At 43.7% G+C, this 18470-nt stretch overlaps 1 protein-coding gene across 1 annotated transcript; it reads right to left on the reverse strand.

Annotated features, from left to right (window-relative positions):
• Positions 1 to 6011: 6011 nt before the first annotated feature.
• Positions 6012 to 16003, reverse strand: LOC137913988 (probable phospholipid-transporting ATPase IM). The gene is made up of 27 exons (XM_068757608.1): positions 15949 to 16003; positions 15733 to 15791; positions 15502 to 15615; positions 15285 to 15383; positions 15066 to 15127; positions 14882 to 14954; positions 14716 to 14786; positions 14540 to 14622; positions 13801 to 13959; positions 13328 to 13416; positions 12264 to 12457; positions 11947 to 12155; positions 11826 to 11869; positions 11568 to 11733; positions 11189 to 11377; positions 10658 to 10773; positions 10407 to 10571; positions 10023 to 10134; positions 9832 to 9937; positions 9081 to 9231; positions 8690 to 8873; positions 8364 to 8587; positions 8181 to 8264; positions 7303 to 7548; positions 7012 to 7150; positions 6782 to 6912; positions 6012 to 6281 (listed from the first exon to the last, which is right to left on the reverse strand). Exons 1-27 carry the CDS (start codon positions 16001 to 16003, stop codon positions 6012 to 6014), a joined length of 3594 nt encoding a protein of 1197 aa, XP_068613709.1.
• Positions 16004 to 18470: the final 2467 nt, after the last annotated feature.

Consider the following 18470-nt stretch of genomic DNA (forward strand, 5'->3'; position numbering starts at 1 on the left):
TGACGAGAGTGGCATCTCTAGCTTGGCTGTCAGCCCTGATCCACACGATGCTGGCAATGAGTTTGGCGTAACCGTTGGTGACACAGCAGTTCCAGTGATGGATTGTGATCTACAGGCCGGGAGACGACCAGAAGCTCAAAACGGCCTCTCTGCGGACGATGTGGCTTCATCCGTCGATAACGAGGATTCAGCGGCCATGGCGATCGGGCCTTTTTTATCACATCACTTCCAGACATCTCACAGCGTGCACACTGATTGGAGCAAGGTCGAAACCTTTGCGGTCAATGAAGATATGTTTGGTCATGAGATTGAGAACGTTTACCACAGGGTGATGGATCAGTTTACGGCGCAGATTTCAGCCAGCGTCACTCGCTTCGCCGGTGACGTGACGCTGCAGAGAGACGTGAAGGCCGTTTTTGAGGTTTTGGAAATTAAAGAGGAGGAAAAGCCTGGAGAAAGCGTTGCACAGGAAGAGGCAAGGGGGGACCTGGAAAAGACTGAAATCAGCATCATGGAGGCAACAATGGACTACAATGAATGGATCACAGAGAGTAGTTGCCAAGTTCTTCCCTGTATGAATCCCTCTGATCCTTCTTTCGGCCAAGACCACACCAAACCCAACCAGCTTCCCAGTGAGGCGTGCCGCTCCAGCTCTGCTGTCAAGGACAAAGGCGTAACGGCAATCCCAGCGTCTGCTGAAGTCAAACCAACCAGTGCTCCCTCTCTTGTTGATGCAGGTTATGACAAAAAGCTTTTGGCAGTTCGGCCCACGCTCCAAAATGTCAATGTGACCTTCCAAGTCCATTATTTAACCACATCGCCGTACCAGACGGTGGCCGTCACGGGGAACCAGCCAGAACTGGGCAACTGGAAGGAATTCATCCCACTGGAGAGGACCGGTGATGGATATTGGGCCGCAGTGGTCAGCCTGCCTGCAGAGAGCCAAGTGGAGTGGAAGCTCGTGTTGCTGGACAAGGGTGGGGTGTGTCGCTGGGAGGAATGTGGCAACCGCCTCCTTGATACAGGTAATGGAGACGACCTGCTCGTACACGAGTGGTGGGGACACTTCTAAGAGGATTACAACTGGAAACTGGGCCAGTAAAGGCCTGTTTGTACAGTATATCAACACAATAATACAGGTTATTATTCGATTTTACAGCCTAGTAAAATTGAATAAATTACAGGAAAAAGGAAAAAAAGCATCTGGATATCTAGCCATTATTTAGGATGCTACGTGATAATACACAATCTCTGGTGCTGAAGTGATTGGTCTAGTGTCGCACCATTTACCATCATTTCGAACTGGTATTTCTAAATTTTTCAAGTCAAAAGTTTCAAGGTTCACAGATTTTTGTAATATTTGTGATTGTGAATCAAAACGATGACCTTTTTTTTTATCTTTGAGTCTTGGCCAGTTGAAACAGGCACCATTACCTTTTCATTAATTGAAGATTTGCTTTCATTTAAACATTGGAAACATTAAAAACTGACATCAGAAACAAACCAAGCTCGGCTTAAACAATTCTCCAGACCTTTTGCGTTTCAAGCAGAAAGAGCCTCTCGGAAACAACCGTTTTGCTCCTTTCAGTTGAACCATGTTTGATGCCTGGGTGTATTTTAGAAGAATTTGCTACCTTTGTTGCTGGGATAAAACGCGAATCTCGGGCTTTTCGTACCAGTGATTGTTTATCCTCCATGGAATAGATTGCCATCAAAAGACGGGAACATTAAACGAAGCGTCTTTACTTTTTGTATTGCAGTATCTGCGATGATGCGAATGTGGCTTCATTAAATGTGCGTGACTTAAAACAAGTGCTTGATTTGCATAAGTGAATACTTTAATTGCTGTACCCTGTCGCTATGCTGCTTTAAATAATATATGAGAATGAATGCACATAGTTCACTTTTACTCCAGCAATAATCAAATCAATATTTGTTGTGTGTGTGTGTGTGATTCATGTTATATCAGGTATTCTAACATGTTCACCACTCAACTGTGATCGAGTCGTAACCTTGATGCTGCTTTTACCTTGTCGGACACTGCATGAAAGATTGTCCCATTGCTATTCTAAAAATGTGCCTTTTAAACGTTGATATTTTTTCTCTCTAATGTCTTATAATGCATTTAATCATCTTTTGTTTCAATACAAGAACTGAATCACTAAAATTAACTTTTGTTGGTTTCCACCAAGTGTATGGTCGTAATCAAAGCGTCTATATCTGGGCTCATATCGGAGCATCTTATTATTATGCAATACCGTCATGAATATGTTACTGTTGAATGTCATTAAAATGTAATTCTTTACCAAATAAGCACATTTTGTTTGTCATATCTTCAATATATTTCTTTGTTTACTTCAATACGTTGGATTATTTGATACAAATCAAATCAGATTATTTCCCTTTGTCTAAAACGGTGTCAATCAATGCATGGTGTGAAGCGATATCAGCCCTGTGGCAGGTTAACTTCAGCCCCATGCTCTCTGTGGGTTGTCAGCTTTAAACTAGAATTACTTTGGCTCCTAAAAGCAAAAACCCTCTTTTTAGGAAGGGAGGTTGAGATTGTTTTGTGAAAATAGACATTTTCAGATGTCTGAAAAATAAAGGATGAACAAATCAAGGTAGAAAATCCACTTAAGCATTAAATTAAACATAAACATAGGACTGATGTTTTGTTGCTGCAAATCTTTTGCCAATCATTAATAGCTGTTGCAACAAATACAGATTTATTCTTGCAGGGTCTTCTGAGTTCTCTTTGAGCTGATGCCTAAATTCTCATTATATAAAAGTCCAGGGGGTCGAACCGGAAGCCAAGACTGACCTCGTTCTTCATCCAGCTGGCTCAGAGGTGTCGCGTGCCCATACAGCATTAACGGCCATGTTTAGTGTCAGATCGTCAGCTCACCGCCGCTCTGTGCTGAAGGTAACTGCGTCTTCATCTTCCAGTCCGGGCACTCTGTGAATGGTAAATAGTGCACAGTCACACGTGTGCATGCATAAATGCAATGTCTTGCCTGTCCCCTAAATGATTAATCTTCTCTGCAGGGTACAGGAAGATTTTGCAAGGTTATTTCAGGGGATAACGCCAGTTCAAAAGCAGTATAACAGTGAAGCAGAGGAGAGGCAGAGTGGAAAGAACAATTGTGATCCCTGCAGTGGTTCTAGTTTTGGGAGAGCCCTCTGTCCGACCAGTACTCGCCCTGGTTTGGGATTTAGCAACACGTACCTTTGGCAGTTTGGCTCAAGACTCGTCTGACTCTAAACTGGGGCAACAGAAGTCTGCCCTGCTGTCAGTCACGTGATTGCTGGTTCAATACAAGAGTTCAGGGAACTTTTAAATGTTTGCCTTTAGGCAAGAGCCAAAAATAGAGCCAAAGATGATAAACACACGGTCTCGGGAATACAGAACCTGTCTTCGTATGTCTTATCTAATTAAATAGAGGACAGCCTGTTACACAACATGAACTTTTGTAACCTTTAATGGCACTCCAAGTGACACCAAGCTCCACATACAGACAACTCATTGTCTGTCTTTCTCCTAGAAACTAATTCAACCATCCACACACACACACACACACACACACACATGCACAGTAAGTCAGGGTTGGGCTAATGCTTGAACTCTGTTGAAGCAAAAGGTTGAACTTTTAGTCATCCAATTCAGATACACCCTTCTGTCTAACAACCAAATACGTTTTTGAATGTTTTTCTGTTTTATAAATATATATTTATATTTATAGCTGTTTTTAGCAACAAAAACAAGAAAAAGTCCTGCAGACTCACTGTACCCTGCATCTACACACAATATTTAGCAGCTTTTAAAATGGATCTATTGCACATCCATCGGGAGATGGTAGAGACAACAGAATACTACATAATGTTTCCCAGTTGTCGAGAAATGCAACTCTAAATGACTTATAATGTCTTTTAAGCCCTTAATGTACAGTTTACTAATCTATTAGCAGCAGTTTCTAGGACGTTTTGTCATTATCGGTCCAATAACTTATTTCTTCTGCCCTCCAGTGGCCAGAAAAGGCAGCGCGTTTCTTAAATTTGGTGCCTATGTATTTAATATATATATATGTTGTCTTAAAAGTAAAGGATAAAATAAATGTTTCATCATCAATCACAAAACATGGAAGGATCGAAAGCATTTGATGATGGTCCATTTAAATAATTGTGATGGAGTTGTCAAGATATATATACATTTTTAATCTGTATAAAACACAAATCAGCAATACTGTTCTAACGGGGGTCAAAACTCGTAACACAATTGTATGCGCTCAGAAATAGCTTAAGGTTGCTCTCCTGGAATACGAAGTGATCCTCAGTACATGTTGGACTGCTACGTGTGAAATTCTCTGAAGGTAGAGTCTGCTATCTCCTCTTACATGAACTTTGACCCAGAGAGATTTTATGACATTAGAATGACTGCATAGGTTTCCATATCTTTGTATGTCCATTTATTGCTGCAACGTTTGTGTGCATTTAAACACAACAGATCTTTATATCCTGGTGCAATTAAAGTCAGTGTCAGGTTCAACCAACTTCTCTGCACCATCACTGGCTTCAGTCATCAATCTAATATATTTATTGATATAAAATACTACCCAAACAGAAATATTGAAGTGATTAAAATGTTAAAAGTGCATGTTCGCGAAATGGGTGTGCCACACAGGCAGGCTAATTATAAGGCATACCAGTCTCCATTCCTGCTCCCGACTGTGAGATCATTCAGTGACCTTCACTGGAGATGGGGGGGGGGGGGGGTCTGCTGACTGTGCTGCATGGTCATAAGCGCGGGGGGCAGAGCGAGGGTTAAACTAGAGGGGAAGGAGTTTCATTTTTTTAATTATTATTCTGAATTATAGCCTACTGTATAGTGAGTATATACATTTATTGTTTTATCATCCTCCCTTTATCAGTCATCAGCTTTTAACCTGTTGTTAACCTTTGGGATGATTTGTGATCTTTCTCTCTGGCTGCTTTGGTTGCAGCTGCATTACAATGCAAAGTGATTTTTTTTTTCTTCTGGTGGATCAGAACGCAAACTTAAATTCCTTCTGGAGCCATGACACGCCCACCGACCTCCACCCCGTGATGTTAGTTTGAGGGTTTCTTAAATGTCATGATATATATTTAGGAATCCATAAAACAAAACTCTGTGACACTAAGTGCATATATTCCTAAATGAACAAACAAACGATCATTGATACGCAATAGGAAACGATACAAAAACTAGTACGGTATGTAAACAACAGTGAACATAGCTTTAAATCATTGACTGTTCACCTGAAGAAAATAAAGCAGGAATAAATGCTGCACATTAATGTCAGTTCATCCAGATTAAGCAATTTGTACACTTTTTTAAACAACAAATATTAAACCTGCGTGGCATGAAGTTAATGTCATTGATTTATGGCTTTGCACAGTTCAGCCTATGAAATAAGAAATGCATGCAGTTTTTTTCTATCTATTATCAACCTTGAAATGACAGGACAGTGTTTCAAAGTGTTTCAGTTCAACAGCAATAAAGTTTGATTGAAGTGAACGAAAAACATTCATAAGTCAAGAATAAAAAAATAACGTATGTTGCAGTGATTGAAGTTTACATGATGGCAGATCCTACATATTCCGGATTGCAGCTGTTTTATAACATAAAAAAAACTGGAGGCCGACAGATGTTCCACGTGACTGAGGAAGTTCCAGAATAAATGACGCAACTTTGGAGTGTCGCTGTGATGAGATGAATCAAAATCTCTCTCTAAAAGTCTTTGTTGGGATTCAGAAAAAGATCAGCAGTAATACAAAAATGCAGAATATCAGAGTCGTATTTAATTTGGCCAAAACATGCAAAAGTGCCAGAGTGGCAATTTCAGGTTGTTCCACATTATCACAACGTTCAACCGCTAGAAAAACCAAAATCTCATTTACCCTGTGCATCTTCTTACGAGTTAGCCTCCAAAATACAAATCAAACATTCCCCTCACCATACTCCCTACTTTTACACCTCACACGTGGGGGGGGCTCTGTGGCCCCTTGGGCTCCTCTGTGATGGAGCGGTAGTGTTGGGGCTCATTCTGAGCCAGAGGAGAGTCTGTATGCGCAAACGGGCTCGGACGAGTCCGGGGCCTCAGCAGGAACTTCCGAGATGTGACCAGAGCCCCGTAGCCCTGAGAGTGTGAGAAAGCGTAGCCAGACCGACGGGTCCTGATACGTCTGGTTGGCGGGCGACGAGGTGCAGGAGCTGGCAGCGCCTCCTTCCGGAACTTATACCTCACCTAATCGGGGGAGACAGGGGACATTAGACGTCACAGTTCTTCAGGATAATGAAGATATATTTAAACAGCTGGAATCTCCTGGCTTCACGCGACATGAAACGCGTCGCATACACATGAATTCTGAATGATTGTTGAGGCAGTAGTTCCTTTATTAAACTTGAAATACTGATTTTGAGTTACGCTAGATATATATAGCTTGTTTATTACTATTATTATTATTATTACTAAGTGACTGAATCTTGCAAAACATTTATCTGATATAGATTTTAATGTTTCACATTCTGAGTGTCCCGCTAAGCGCATGTTCATGAATCATTTACAGCAGCAATAGCAAATCAAAGCGAATACCGTATATAAAACTACAGTATTTATACCTGAAGTATTCATGAGCTTTTAAGTTGTGATTATTACAAAAGTTAGTTTTTAAGATGTGCTGCCACATAACATCATTTGTTTACATAAAGACATGCAAAACCCTTTTATGTCGTCTGCTCGCTCACCTTGTCGTTGATGGTGGGACAAAGTTGAACGAGGACGAACCGGTAAGCCACCACAGGCAGGACGCAGAGGAGGGAGGCGAGGAAGATGGTCAGCCACACGTTTGGCTGATTCAACGAGTTCCTTGCTGCACCTGAGGTTTCACAAGCGGTGGGGTTAAATCACAAACTACTGCGACGTTTTCACTTTTTGAAGTTGGACAACATGCCATCAATGAGCCGGATCTACTGACCGATGAAGGGGAACGCGGAGGTGAAGATGAGAAACATGCCGTTGCTGTACATTGTGAATGTGATGGCAAAGTAAGCGGCCAAGCTGCCCCACACAAAGAACTGGTTCACAGCTGTCCAATAAAGGGTGTCCAAGCACACCTGGAATATGTCAACTTCAGTCATCTTTCACTCTCGCGCACATATTCATACATAATATGGGTTTTAAGAGTGGGCGAAATGAGTATTATAACACAGTCCGTGTTCTTTTTTTTATTGTGAAAACATCTCTAGCAGTTATTTGTACTCCTCACCTGTGCGTTCACCACCAAAAGCAGACAGGTCTGTGCCAGCAAGGCGAAGGACTGGTAGTCAGCGATGTCTTTGCCATCGTCTCTGACCGTGTCGTACATGGCCGCCCGGGGGATGAAGAAGAGGATGAAGGAGCTGTACCAGCTGTGAAACATGCCGCGCAAGAAGGCTTTCTTACTGAAGTACATGTTCAACTGGCCCGGCGTGTAAAGCTGAGGATGATGGAGGCTCCAGCGGTCATTCACATCCTGCAGAAAACACAAAGCAAAAAAACAAAACCAAAATGGAATTTCAACACTGTGCATGGTGGGGATGGCGCGCTGCTGACCTCGACTCGAGACGTTATAGATCGGTGGAGGGACTACCTCCTCGAATACCTCCTCAATCCCACCAACATGCCTTCCAGTGAGGAAGCAGGGCCTGGGGACTCGTGGGTGGGCTCTTCTGTCTCTGGGGCTGAGGTTGCCGAGGTAGTTAAAAAGCTCCTCGGTAGCAAAGCCCCGGGGGGGGTGAATGACATCCGCCCAGAGTTCCTTAAGGCTCTGGATGTTGTAGGGCTGCCGTGGTTGACACGACTCTGCAACATCACGTGGACATCGGGGGGGGCAGTGCCTCTGGATTGGCAGACCAGGGTGGTGGTCCCTCTATGTAAGAAGGGGGACTGGAGGGTGTGTGCCAACTATAGGGGGATCACCCCCCCCCGTAAGGTCTATTCAGGGGTCCGCTGGAGGAGAGGGAAGTCTGGGCTTCCCTGCTTAGGCTGCTGCCCCCCCCCCCCCCCCCGCGACCCGGCCCCGGATAAGCGGTTTCAAGATGGATGGATTTAAGTTTAAGAATTTAAGTTTCTGGGTTAAATTGAGGACTCCTTTCCATAGGTTACCTGTTCGAAGAGGCCCATTCCAAGGACAGGAAGTGCTGCGTAAACCAGGTTGTACAAGGTGATGAACCACTCATCGTACACGGTCTGGGAACAAGACCAGTAAAGCAACAACACAATGCGACATTTTTTCACATTTTGCAACGTATTTAACTTTCTCAGGTGATTCCCTCACACACCCCTCACCTGAGCAGAGAAGCCGCAGAAGAAAGCGTACCAAAATTGCACGAATGTGAAGGTGAAGTTCTTGTAAAAGAAATACCGAAGAAACTTGCACATGCGCAGGTAGCCCCAGCGACCGTGGACCAGCAGGAGGCGCTGAAGGTAACGGAACTGGGCGAAGGAGAAATCGCTGGCCAGAACTGCCTGCATGCCCTCTTGGCCACTGATGCCAACACCGATGTGAGCGGCTGTCAGTCAAACAGGACAAAGGGAAGCAGAATTCAGTCTCTGAGGGACTACTTTCCAGATGTTCAGTTCTAATTGAATTCTCGGGAGATCCTTGAGCTTACCCTTGATCATGCTGACGTCGTTGGCCCCATCCCCGATGGCCAAAGTGACTGCCTGCTTGTATTTCTTGACCAGCTGAACCACCTGGGCCTTCTGCAGAGGGGTGACCCTGCAGCAAATGACTGTCTGGCACATGCACGCCATCCTCAAGAACTCCAGCTTTAAGTTCTTCTCCAGAGCAAAGGCCTGAAGATGAAAGACAAGAGGCGATACAGAGTTCATGCTTCAATTCGCCCAAATTCAAAACTTCAGAGGATTTAACCGGACACCAAAATGAAAGAACTATTTGTGTGCTTCTAAGAATAACACTCTTGTTTGGAATGTGCAGAAGAGACAAATGGTTTGGAATTTCTTGCTTAGTTCGGCTGCTGCTGGAAGCAAAAGTCTTCTTACCAGACTGTGCCCATTTATTATTAGTCCATATTCTCCGTCCACTGTGTCATCCTGCACGGTTTTAGTCTTCTTAAGCCAAAACAGACCGGCGTGGGCCTTTTTCACAGACACCTCCTCTGAAGCTTCCGGACACATTTTCATTCGTGCATTTCTGGAAATTGTGTAAAAATGTGAAAGCCAGTTTAATTAAATGAAAGAAGAAGAATGAGCTCGGAACAGAGGGGGGGGGGGTAAAAAACAAACAAACTTAATCTGCTGTATCTGTGAAGTTTGGCATACATAGCTGACAACCTAATTACCACCTGCAGTAACAAGCAGCAGGTTATGCTTCAATTAGAAACGTGTCTGGAACAAGACATTTACTGTGGGAGGAGCCTTCTGAGAGTTTAGTGTAGAAAAAAGGGACAACAGTTCTGTCCTACTCTTTCTTTTGTTTGGTTTCATTACACACAAAGTTATAAAGCATCCTTCATTAAAAAGTGACGTATAATTGTTTTTAAATACAAATGCACGAGTATTACATTCTGTTTATTTCTGTGTCCTAAAGAGGATGGTGATATCTTTCCTGGGACATTTATGTTACCATAAGGACCAGTGCTTTTAACATTAGTCTTTCAGAAATTATATAAGCTCACACTAACATGCTCCGGTGGACATTATTAGCCTCAGAGGTAAATTCTGCCATTAAAATCCATTGTAATTGCGGAACCTGATTGTGTTAACTGCTAAATTCTGCTTCTGACTGACTCACTGCAGCTCCTCTTTGACTCCTTCAGCCGAATTGGCTGCGATGACGAAAATCTCCTTCATTTCTTCTCTCAGCATGTTGCAGGAATAGCCGATGTTCTCTGCCGTCTCTGTTTAAGAAATTGATATTATTAACATAACCTGCGCTTAACAGTGACAGGGATTACACAATATGCAACACACACACACACACACCCTGCTTATCTCCAGTCAACACCCAGAGTTTGATGTCAGCTTTGTTCAGCTGCTCTATGGTCTGTGGCACGCCATCCTGAAGCTTGTCCTCCACAGCTGTTGCCCCCATTAGCTGCAAACCACAGTACAGGGAGGTGATGTGCATCATTCATTCCAAGCTAAGGACATTTCCATGCAGGATTGATGTAAAACAACACATATTCACATATTGAGCAGAAGCTAAATCTGCATCATGGAGCTTGTCGTGGACCCTTGCACCACAGAGCTTTTCGTTGGATTGCCATTATTTTAGCAGCCACCTCAATCACCATTCAACAGTGAATCAGCCAAATATTGAATCAATCAACATCTCGCATAATGTCAAAGGAGCAGGTGTAGACTAACCATCATGTCTCTCTCTATCTCTTCATAAAGTTCATCAAGCCTCTCCTCTCGTCCATCCATGGCCGTGCTGGCCTCATGGTGGCGCTCTTTCCATCTCCCCATGTACGTCTCATCCAAGTCCTTGTAGGCCAGAACCAGTGTACGGAGGCCATCGCCTGCATATTCCTTTTGGGGGGGGGGGAGAACTCGCAGTGTGTATTACTTTTAAATACCAAGAGCGCATAAGACAAAAATCAAAGCGCATCACTCACGTTCAGGTGTCTGGTGGTAACGTCATTCAGTTTGTTGCAGGACGGGTGGAGTCTTTCAAAGATTATGGTGTCTGCTCCTTTACAGTATAGAGTGATTTTCCCATCTGGGCTACGCACTGTGAATTGCAAGCACAAACTCGTGAGGTTTGAGATGTACATTTGTTGTTTGGATCATGATCAGAGAGCAGCGTTAACGCCAACAAAGCAGTGAGGTGCAAAAATGAAAATGTATTTGATCGCTTCATGAATCTCTCCAGATTATTTAATAAATAAAAAAAATATATATATATTTTGAATGCAGCTGAAGCACATGCTTCATTCAGGCCACTGTTATCATCTCTGCTGAGCAGGTGTGTGTGTGTGTGTGTATCAGAGCTTGGTCATTTCCAAGGTCAGCATGTATTGTCATGGTTTCCTTTGAAGTGACTATTTTCCTGATTAAATTCGTTGGACTGTTTCGTTAAAAACCTCTTTTTCCCTCCATCAGCAACATAAAAAAAAAAAAAAGATTGTGTCATTACATTCTCTCACCTATGACTGACATTCGCTTGCGCACGTTGTTAAAATCTAGAACAGCCAAAAGTTCATAGGTGACCGATCTTCCCATCTCCACAACTGTGATGGTCTCTGGGGTCCGTGACCGGAACACGAACCCGAAGTTTCTAGCTGCGGTCACCAGAGCGCCTTCATCGGGAGACTGAGCCTGGTAGTTGAGCGTCCCTGCAAAGAGAAAGAGAAAAGCATCACACCACCACTAGTGGGCGCTACACCGAGATGTTTTCATCCAATTACTTTTTGAGCTCAAGCCTTCTCAGAATTTGTCTCATCCTCTCTTATGATTTCACCGAGCAATGCAAAAACCAAATCCCCAGAGGAAAGCATGCAATTGATAAAATAGCGCGTGCCACACCCTCTTGTTTTTCCTCAGGCATGACAGTGTGGCACAGAGCCAGCAGGCGGAAGAAGTCCTGAGCCTCCGGGTTTCCCTCTCTGACTATTTCCGCCAGACCATAGTCATGAAAATAAAAAGTCGGATCTGCCATTTGGTTCCAGGAGAAGTCCACTCTCTGTGTCTTCTGAAGAAACGGAGGAAAGAAACCCAAAGCTGTACAGGTGACAAGATAGTTAGGGAAGCATAAACGATCATGTATAAATATTGTCCTCTCACCTCGGTTATTTCCACTCTTTGTCCAGCAAAGTCATACAAATCTCCTGAAAAACAGAGAACAGTTCAAAACCAACCATCCCATAAGTGCTCTGCAGTTTTCATAGCAAGTACTGATGCCAACCATAAGTTCTGCCATTGATGGAGCACTTGTTGAAAGTCATGATGTTCTGCGTCAGGGTGCCCGTCTTATCGCTGAAGATGTATTTGATCTGGCCCAGCTCTTCGTTGAGCGTGGTGGTCCTCGCTTTAGCAGGAGTGTCACTCTTGGGGTAATACATCTTCCTGTCCCAGTTTATGAAGAAGCTGTTCCCAAGACGGATCATCTCAACGCTGACGTTTGACGCACGCGTGGGGACAAATGCAACACATGGGGATTCAAAAAGATAGACTTTCCCAGATGGCGTGTTGATGCTGTTATCATTCTGAGCGACAGCACACCTGACATAGAGAGAGATGGGCACCACCGTGTTGAGGACGATGACGTAGGACCAGAAGATGAGGAAGGATGAGAGACCGATAGCGATGCCCTCTTCCCGAGGGATGAAGGCCGTGAACACTGAGCCCTCCTTCACCTCCCAGATTGCATTGCCGATGGTCATAAATGTGCACATCAATGCCAAGAAGCCAAATATCTGATGGAGAAAAGACGCAGTCCATATAAATGAACTGATAATAAGTCATCTGTGACTTAAGGCATATTAGGAAGAGGGGGGGAAAGCACCACTGTGAAGTTCCCTCAGGTAGTGTTTTAGATTCTTTCTAAATCTTTAAAAAAAAAAAAAAGGAAAAAAAAAACTTAAGCCAAGTGTCGCTAAAACAAGGAAAGAAACCCAAAATACCAATTTAGGCTTTATTTTGTCATGGGGTAAATACATTTAATTTAATTATTTTGTTATCTAGTTTATTTCAAATCAGAATATATATATATTTTTAAAGGCAATTATAGAAAACCTGATCTGTATTTAGAGAATATTATTAAATCTTTTCATATCAAGATATATTACAAAATATGATGAATGTCCTAGTCTATGATGGTTCATTAATGAGCATGTTTATACAACTAGGAAAGTAAAAGTTACTATGATGTGAGTACAATGTATAATTTAATTTAATTTAATTCATTTTTATTTCTATAGCACCAGATCATAACAGAAAGTTATCTCAAGGCACTTTCCAGGTGGAGCAGGAAAAGGCCTGCAGGGAGAGACGGAACCCAACTTGACCCACAAGAGCAAGCACTTCCCTTTAACAGGCAGAAACCTTGAACAGAACCTCAGACGGTGGTGGACGGCATGTATTGACCGGTTGGGTTGAGAAAGAGAGAGAGAGACAGAGGTAGAAAGACAGAGGGACAAGGGCAGAGAAGGATTGACAGAGACAAGGACAGATAGGAGGAGAGTCAAAAAAGCAATAATGATATCACACAACGTGTAACATATCTGAAGGGTGAAATGTACTCGTGACCTGGTGCGTGTTTGTGTATACGTCAAAACGTAACTCACACACAACACCAGAACGTTCATCAGGTGATCGATGCTCGTCCGTTTGAATATCGTCTTTCCACTGTTCTGCATCAGCTTGGTATCAGGGCCTGGAAGGAGTTCAAATCAGGTACTTCTTCACAGAAATATCTTTCACAGATATATCTGAGTTTTGAGAAACACAATTTTCCTTTTTCAAACTTTATTGTGTGAAATATAGGCAGATTTGGTTTAGCCGTCCATGCTAATGCTCTACTGTGAAATCTCCATAGTGGCAATGAATATTGTGTATTTCAGTAATTAGCATTGGAGCCAGGGCAGCCCAACCTTAGCAGCTTTGAGTTGTGATGAGGACGAGTGTGTCTACATTACTCAAACACACACACACACACACACACACGCTTTGCTTTGCACAGTGTCTTGAGAATTTGCAGCTTGAAGCCATGAGCGCCTTTCTTTCATAACACAACTACCAAGATTGGGTTAAAGTTTACCTCCGAAGAGGACCAGGCCGAAGCACCACTCAGTGTTCCTCAGAGTACATCCTCTGAGCAGCACCTTGTCATTGTCCAAAGAGTATGTCTGTCCATCCACTGTCAGGGTGCCTTTGAATTTGTCCAGACGGTTGTTGGGAGGCTCACAATGAGCTTCACCTGAGACACAGATCAGGAACAGATCTAAGGTCACAAGTTTCAATAGAATGTGGAAGATTACAGCCCCATTGATGGAAACATACCTTCTGGTAGTTAGCAGTGAGCATAGATCAGTAAAAGCCTGTCTCTCCCTCAGTCATTGCTAGAACTCTGCTCCTGCTGTTTATTAAAAGTCCAAATGTGTGTTGTCTTTAACCTCCTCCTCCTTCTACTACTGCTGCTGTAATTTTGGCTTGTCCTATCAGGAGTCACCACAGAAAATCGACTTTCTCCTCTTCACCCTGTCCTTTGCATTGTCCTCCCCAACACCAGCCACTCTCATCGCCTCCCTCACTACGTCCATGTATCTTCTCCTGGGCCGTCCTCTAGCCCTGTTCCCTGGCAGTTCCATCCTCAGCATCCTTCTACCGATATAGTCCCTGTCTCTCCTCTGGACATGCCCAAACCATCAAAGTCTGGTCTCTCGGACCTCAAAACGTCTAACCTTCACTCTCCCTCTTATTGTCTCATTTCTAATTCTATCCAACCTGGTCACTCCCAAGGAGAACCTCAGCAAGTTCATTTTATTTCGGCTGCTCACCTCTGAAGGCAGCCAATGCATCAGTGTCGTCTCCCATCCCTCCAGTGACAGTCAGGGCCTGTTTCACCTTCAGGTTGGTTTCACTGGGGGGGGGGGCACACCACGAGGACATGAGGAGGGTGTTTCTGGAGATATCAGATTATGAGCCACGCACGCCTGAATTACTGCACACTCACCCGTCTAATTCAGCTGTTTCTATATAAACCACATTTAGAGGCTCGCTGCTGGACAGCAGCAGAATGTCTGCCTGAAAACAACCAAAGCATTAAATAGAGACGACTGGACGGATGGGGGGGGGGGATGCATCACTTCAAACGTTCGCTGTGGAGTCTCCACACTCACTGTGACAAAGTGGTTGCTCTCCAGTTTGATGATGTCTCCAACCTGGACATTCATCCACGTTTCACTTCTCAGTCTGCCAGGAAATAGAAAGAAGCATGAAACCACAGTACAGAGCGTGACTCTCCACGGCTCAAACTGTATATTTGTGTTTCAAAAGATCAAAGTGGCATCTGAAATGACTCACTGTCCGTCAATGAGGACGCTCACCGTCCGCTTATTCACCTGGTTGTCACTTCTGTGCCGGTTCTACTCAGACAACACGGGAGACCGAGAGAACCGGTCGCGTATATTAGATTGGACATTTTGAGTTCACGCGCTCATTTTCTGTCCTATTATCCGATGCTATTTGTCTTCTTATTATCAAAGTGATTCCTGTCAAGTTGTCTGTCCAACTTCAGCTTACTATGTCATCTGAGGCATCCTTGACCGCCGTGATGGACAGCACCAGAACCAGAGGGACAGCCGTGGTGAACCAGGAGAGAGAGGACACTTGTGGGATTATCTATCGACGGGACACACACACACACACACTAACACTTTTAAAATGATTCGGTGCTTGAGTGGCATGTTAGCATGCATCACAACAGAGCAATAACTGAAGAGAGAAGAGAGTTGTCCACCTGAAGGATCATGAGGAACAGGAAGTAGGCATTGGCAAGCCTCTGGAACTGCTCAAAAAGGTTGAGCGGCAGGAAGGTGAAAAGGTTGTACTTGGAGGTCTTGATGGCATTATTCTGAAGCGGACGGTGAGAGGGCATCAATCAAATGGAATCCATGCAAATGTCAAATCACACCCATTCGAATTGCTATTTTACTGTCCGTTCTTATCTGTCTTTTGCTTCCGTACTTACAGCATAATTTTTAGACAGGTTGAAAGGTCTGTCATTCCCTCGCACACATCTCTCCTCCTCTGTGAAAATACATACAATAACTTCAGAACTCGAGCTGTCACAGAAGCACCGAGCGTGATATCGTTCAACACGCAGCATGCAAAAGTTGTTGACTGTTAAAAATATAGCAAAATTACCTCGGAAGATATCGCTAATATTGAATGATAAAGAGCTCACCTCCCTTTTCCTTTTGTCCACACAGCCGTTCAAAATATGATGAAATGGACCCCATAGCTAGTTCAGTTTCTCCATCCTTCCCTCCTAGAGAAACAGTGAGTACGTGTATGTTGAGTAACATTCAAATACTACCACTGTACTTTCGGCTCGTCCCGTGAGGAGTCGCCACAGCAAATCAACTTTCTCCACTCCACCCTGTCCTTTGCATCGTCCTCCCCAACACCAGCCACTCTCATGTCCTCCCTCACTACGTCCATGTATCTTCTCCTGGGTCGACCTCTAGTCCTGTTCCCTGGCAGTTCCATCCTCAGCATCCTTCTACCGATATAGTCCCTGTCTCTCCTCTGGACATGTCCAAACCATCAAAGTCTGGTCTCTCTGACCTCAAAATATCTAACCTTCACTCTCCCTCTTATTGTCTCATTTCTAATTCCATCCAACCTGGTCACTCCCTGAAGTCCTCCACCTTCTCCAAGTCTATTCCTTGTAACTTCACTGACCCCCCTGGGACCTTCTCATTTACTATACTCTGCTTTACTCCTGCTCACCTCCAATTCTCTAAATGATCCTCTCCCTGCTCTCACTGCAGATCTCAATGTTATCTGCAAACATCATATTCCAAGGAGCTTCCTGTCTCACCTCATCTGTTAGTCTATCCATCACCATGGCAAACAAAAAGGGGCTTAGAGGTGATCCCTGTGGCAAGTGAGTGACATTTAAATAGATAATAACTAAGCAATGACACTTAAGCAGGGGGAACAAGTTTATGGAAGTTCAATAAGAAATCATTCCAGATATCCATTTTAAACTGCAAATGTTGGTTTACTTTGTCTCCTTGCATCATGTTTAGGGTGTGTTTGGTAAATGTGGATCTTGGCCGGAACTCTTCCAGGTTTTATCTATACCTAAGAACTATAAAGACACTCCTTTGTCAACCCTTTGTACCAGCAAGAGATACATAGCAGATACTCCATAACCACAATGATTAACGCGACGATACGGCCGATGAGGTTTGACTTCAAAATCAGATAGGACATTCTTCTTATTTCTGGCATCGTGAGAAAACAGATAGTTTCCAAAATAGAAAAGGAAAGATGGGAAATGTCCAGAGTGAATAAAAGAAAACACAGTGAGGAAACATTGATCTTCGTTAAGATGAATGAAGTATCTTTTCTCATCACTACGCTGTGCTGCTTAATAATATCGTGATTATATTAACTTAGAAAACATGAACCAAAAGGTGAGTGAAAAACTAGCTTCAGTTTCACACTCACTGTGAATTTTGGGAAAAGACCAAAACAGCTTTGGAGATTGTTTATTCCTGAATAAAACATTTTGCAAAGTTTGAATGGTATCAGCTGCTTTGTGATCTTATTCTTGAAAACCTTTCATGTCCTTATGTCCAAAAGTAAATGAGCCACATACCTCAATTAAAAATGTGCTGTCTTTTGTCCTCTTAAGTCCTGCACCCACACGGGCCCAAAAAAAGCGAGAGGGGTTATAAAAACTACTTTCAGTTCTCCTTTTTGCTTCCGCCTTAGATAAAGCGAATCCAGACGCTTGTGCGTGCGCGCCGTTTGGACATCTAGGTGCCGACCCCTGTCCCAGACAGAAAGTGGGGCCTCCAGTCGGATGGAAGAAATGCAGGATGGACAGCAGGTGACGTGCGGTAGAGGTGAGCGAGGCGGCTGCAGCAGAGGTTTCAGGTTCATGGATAGAAAGCCAGTATCTCACTGCACCTAACAGCTCAAAGCTTGAGCAAACAGTGAGGCGATCTTTGGACTTGGACAGAGAGACGGGGCCATAAAACAGCAGCACAGGTGAAGGGTTGCAGCCAATCAGAGCCAGAATTGGTCGGGATCTGGGCAGTCAGCTAAGTAATAGACATTTTGACAGTTACACATGCTCAGACAAACCTTTTTCACATTCACAACATCACCATTAATCCATTAATTAACTCAGTTCACACAAAATGTAGAAGAAAAGCAGAACGTTTGAATCCTTCAAAAATAAACAGTATCCGATTAAAGCCGTGTTACACTCCGCGTGAATGAAATAAACACCCAGGCGCTCTCACAAATGCAATTTAATGCCTGAGCTCCAACACAGAGGAATGCCTGTGTCATCGAGGGGACCTCAACATGAACCTCTGGTTAATCTAGTCTGTTGTGTAGATGTGCGTACCAGCTGTGTGGCCGCAAGCACACATATGTTAGCATCCTGCTAGCCTGTGTGTAGAAACAAACCTGAGGTTTATTTTTGGAGACAATGCAACTCTGACCTCTACTGGAAATACTGATGTGGATTATCTGCTTCAATTTCTAGTCAATCAATCTGATCAATGCAATAAATCAACGGCGTTCCTGAGATATTAAGGAAGGAATATCGTGCATTTCATTAGAGAATAGTTGTGATGCTAAATCCCTCTGCCTGTGAGTCAGAGGAAGGCCTAATTCTGGGATGGGTGGGCTCAGCCCTGTGGGGCCCATCGCCGCTACTGATTGTAGCATGTACGGCGCCTT

Source organism: Brachionichthys hirsutus, unplaced genomic scaffold (assembly GCF_040956055.1).
Source record: "Brachionichthys hirsutus isolate HB-005 unplaced genomic scaffold, CSIRO-AGI_Bhir_v1 contig_646, whole genome shotgun sequence".
NCBI classification, from domain to species: domain Eukaryota; kingdom Metazoa; phylum Chordata; class Actinopteri; order Lophiiformes; family Brachionichthyidae; genus Brachionichthys; species Brachionichthys hirsutus.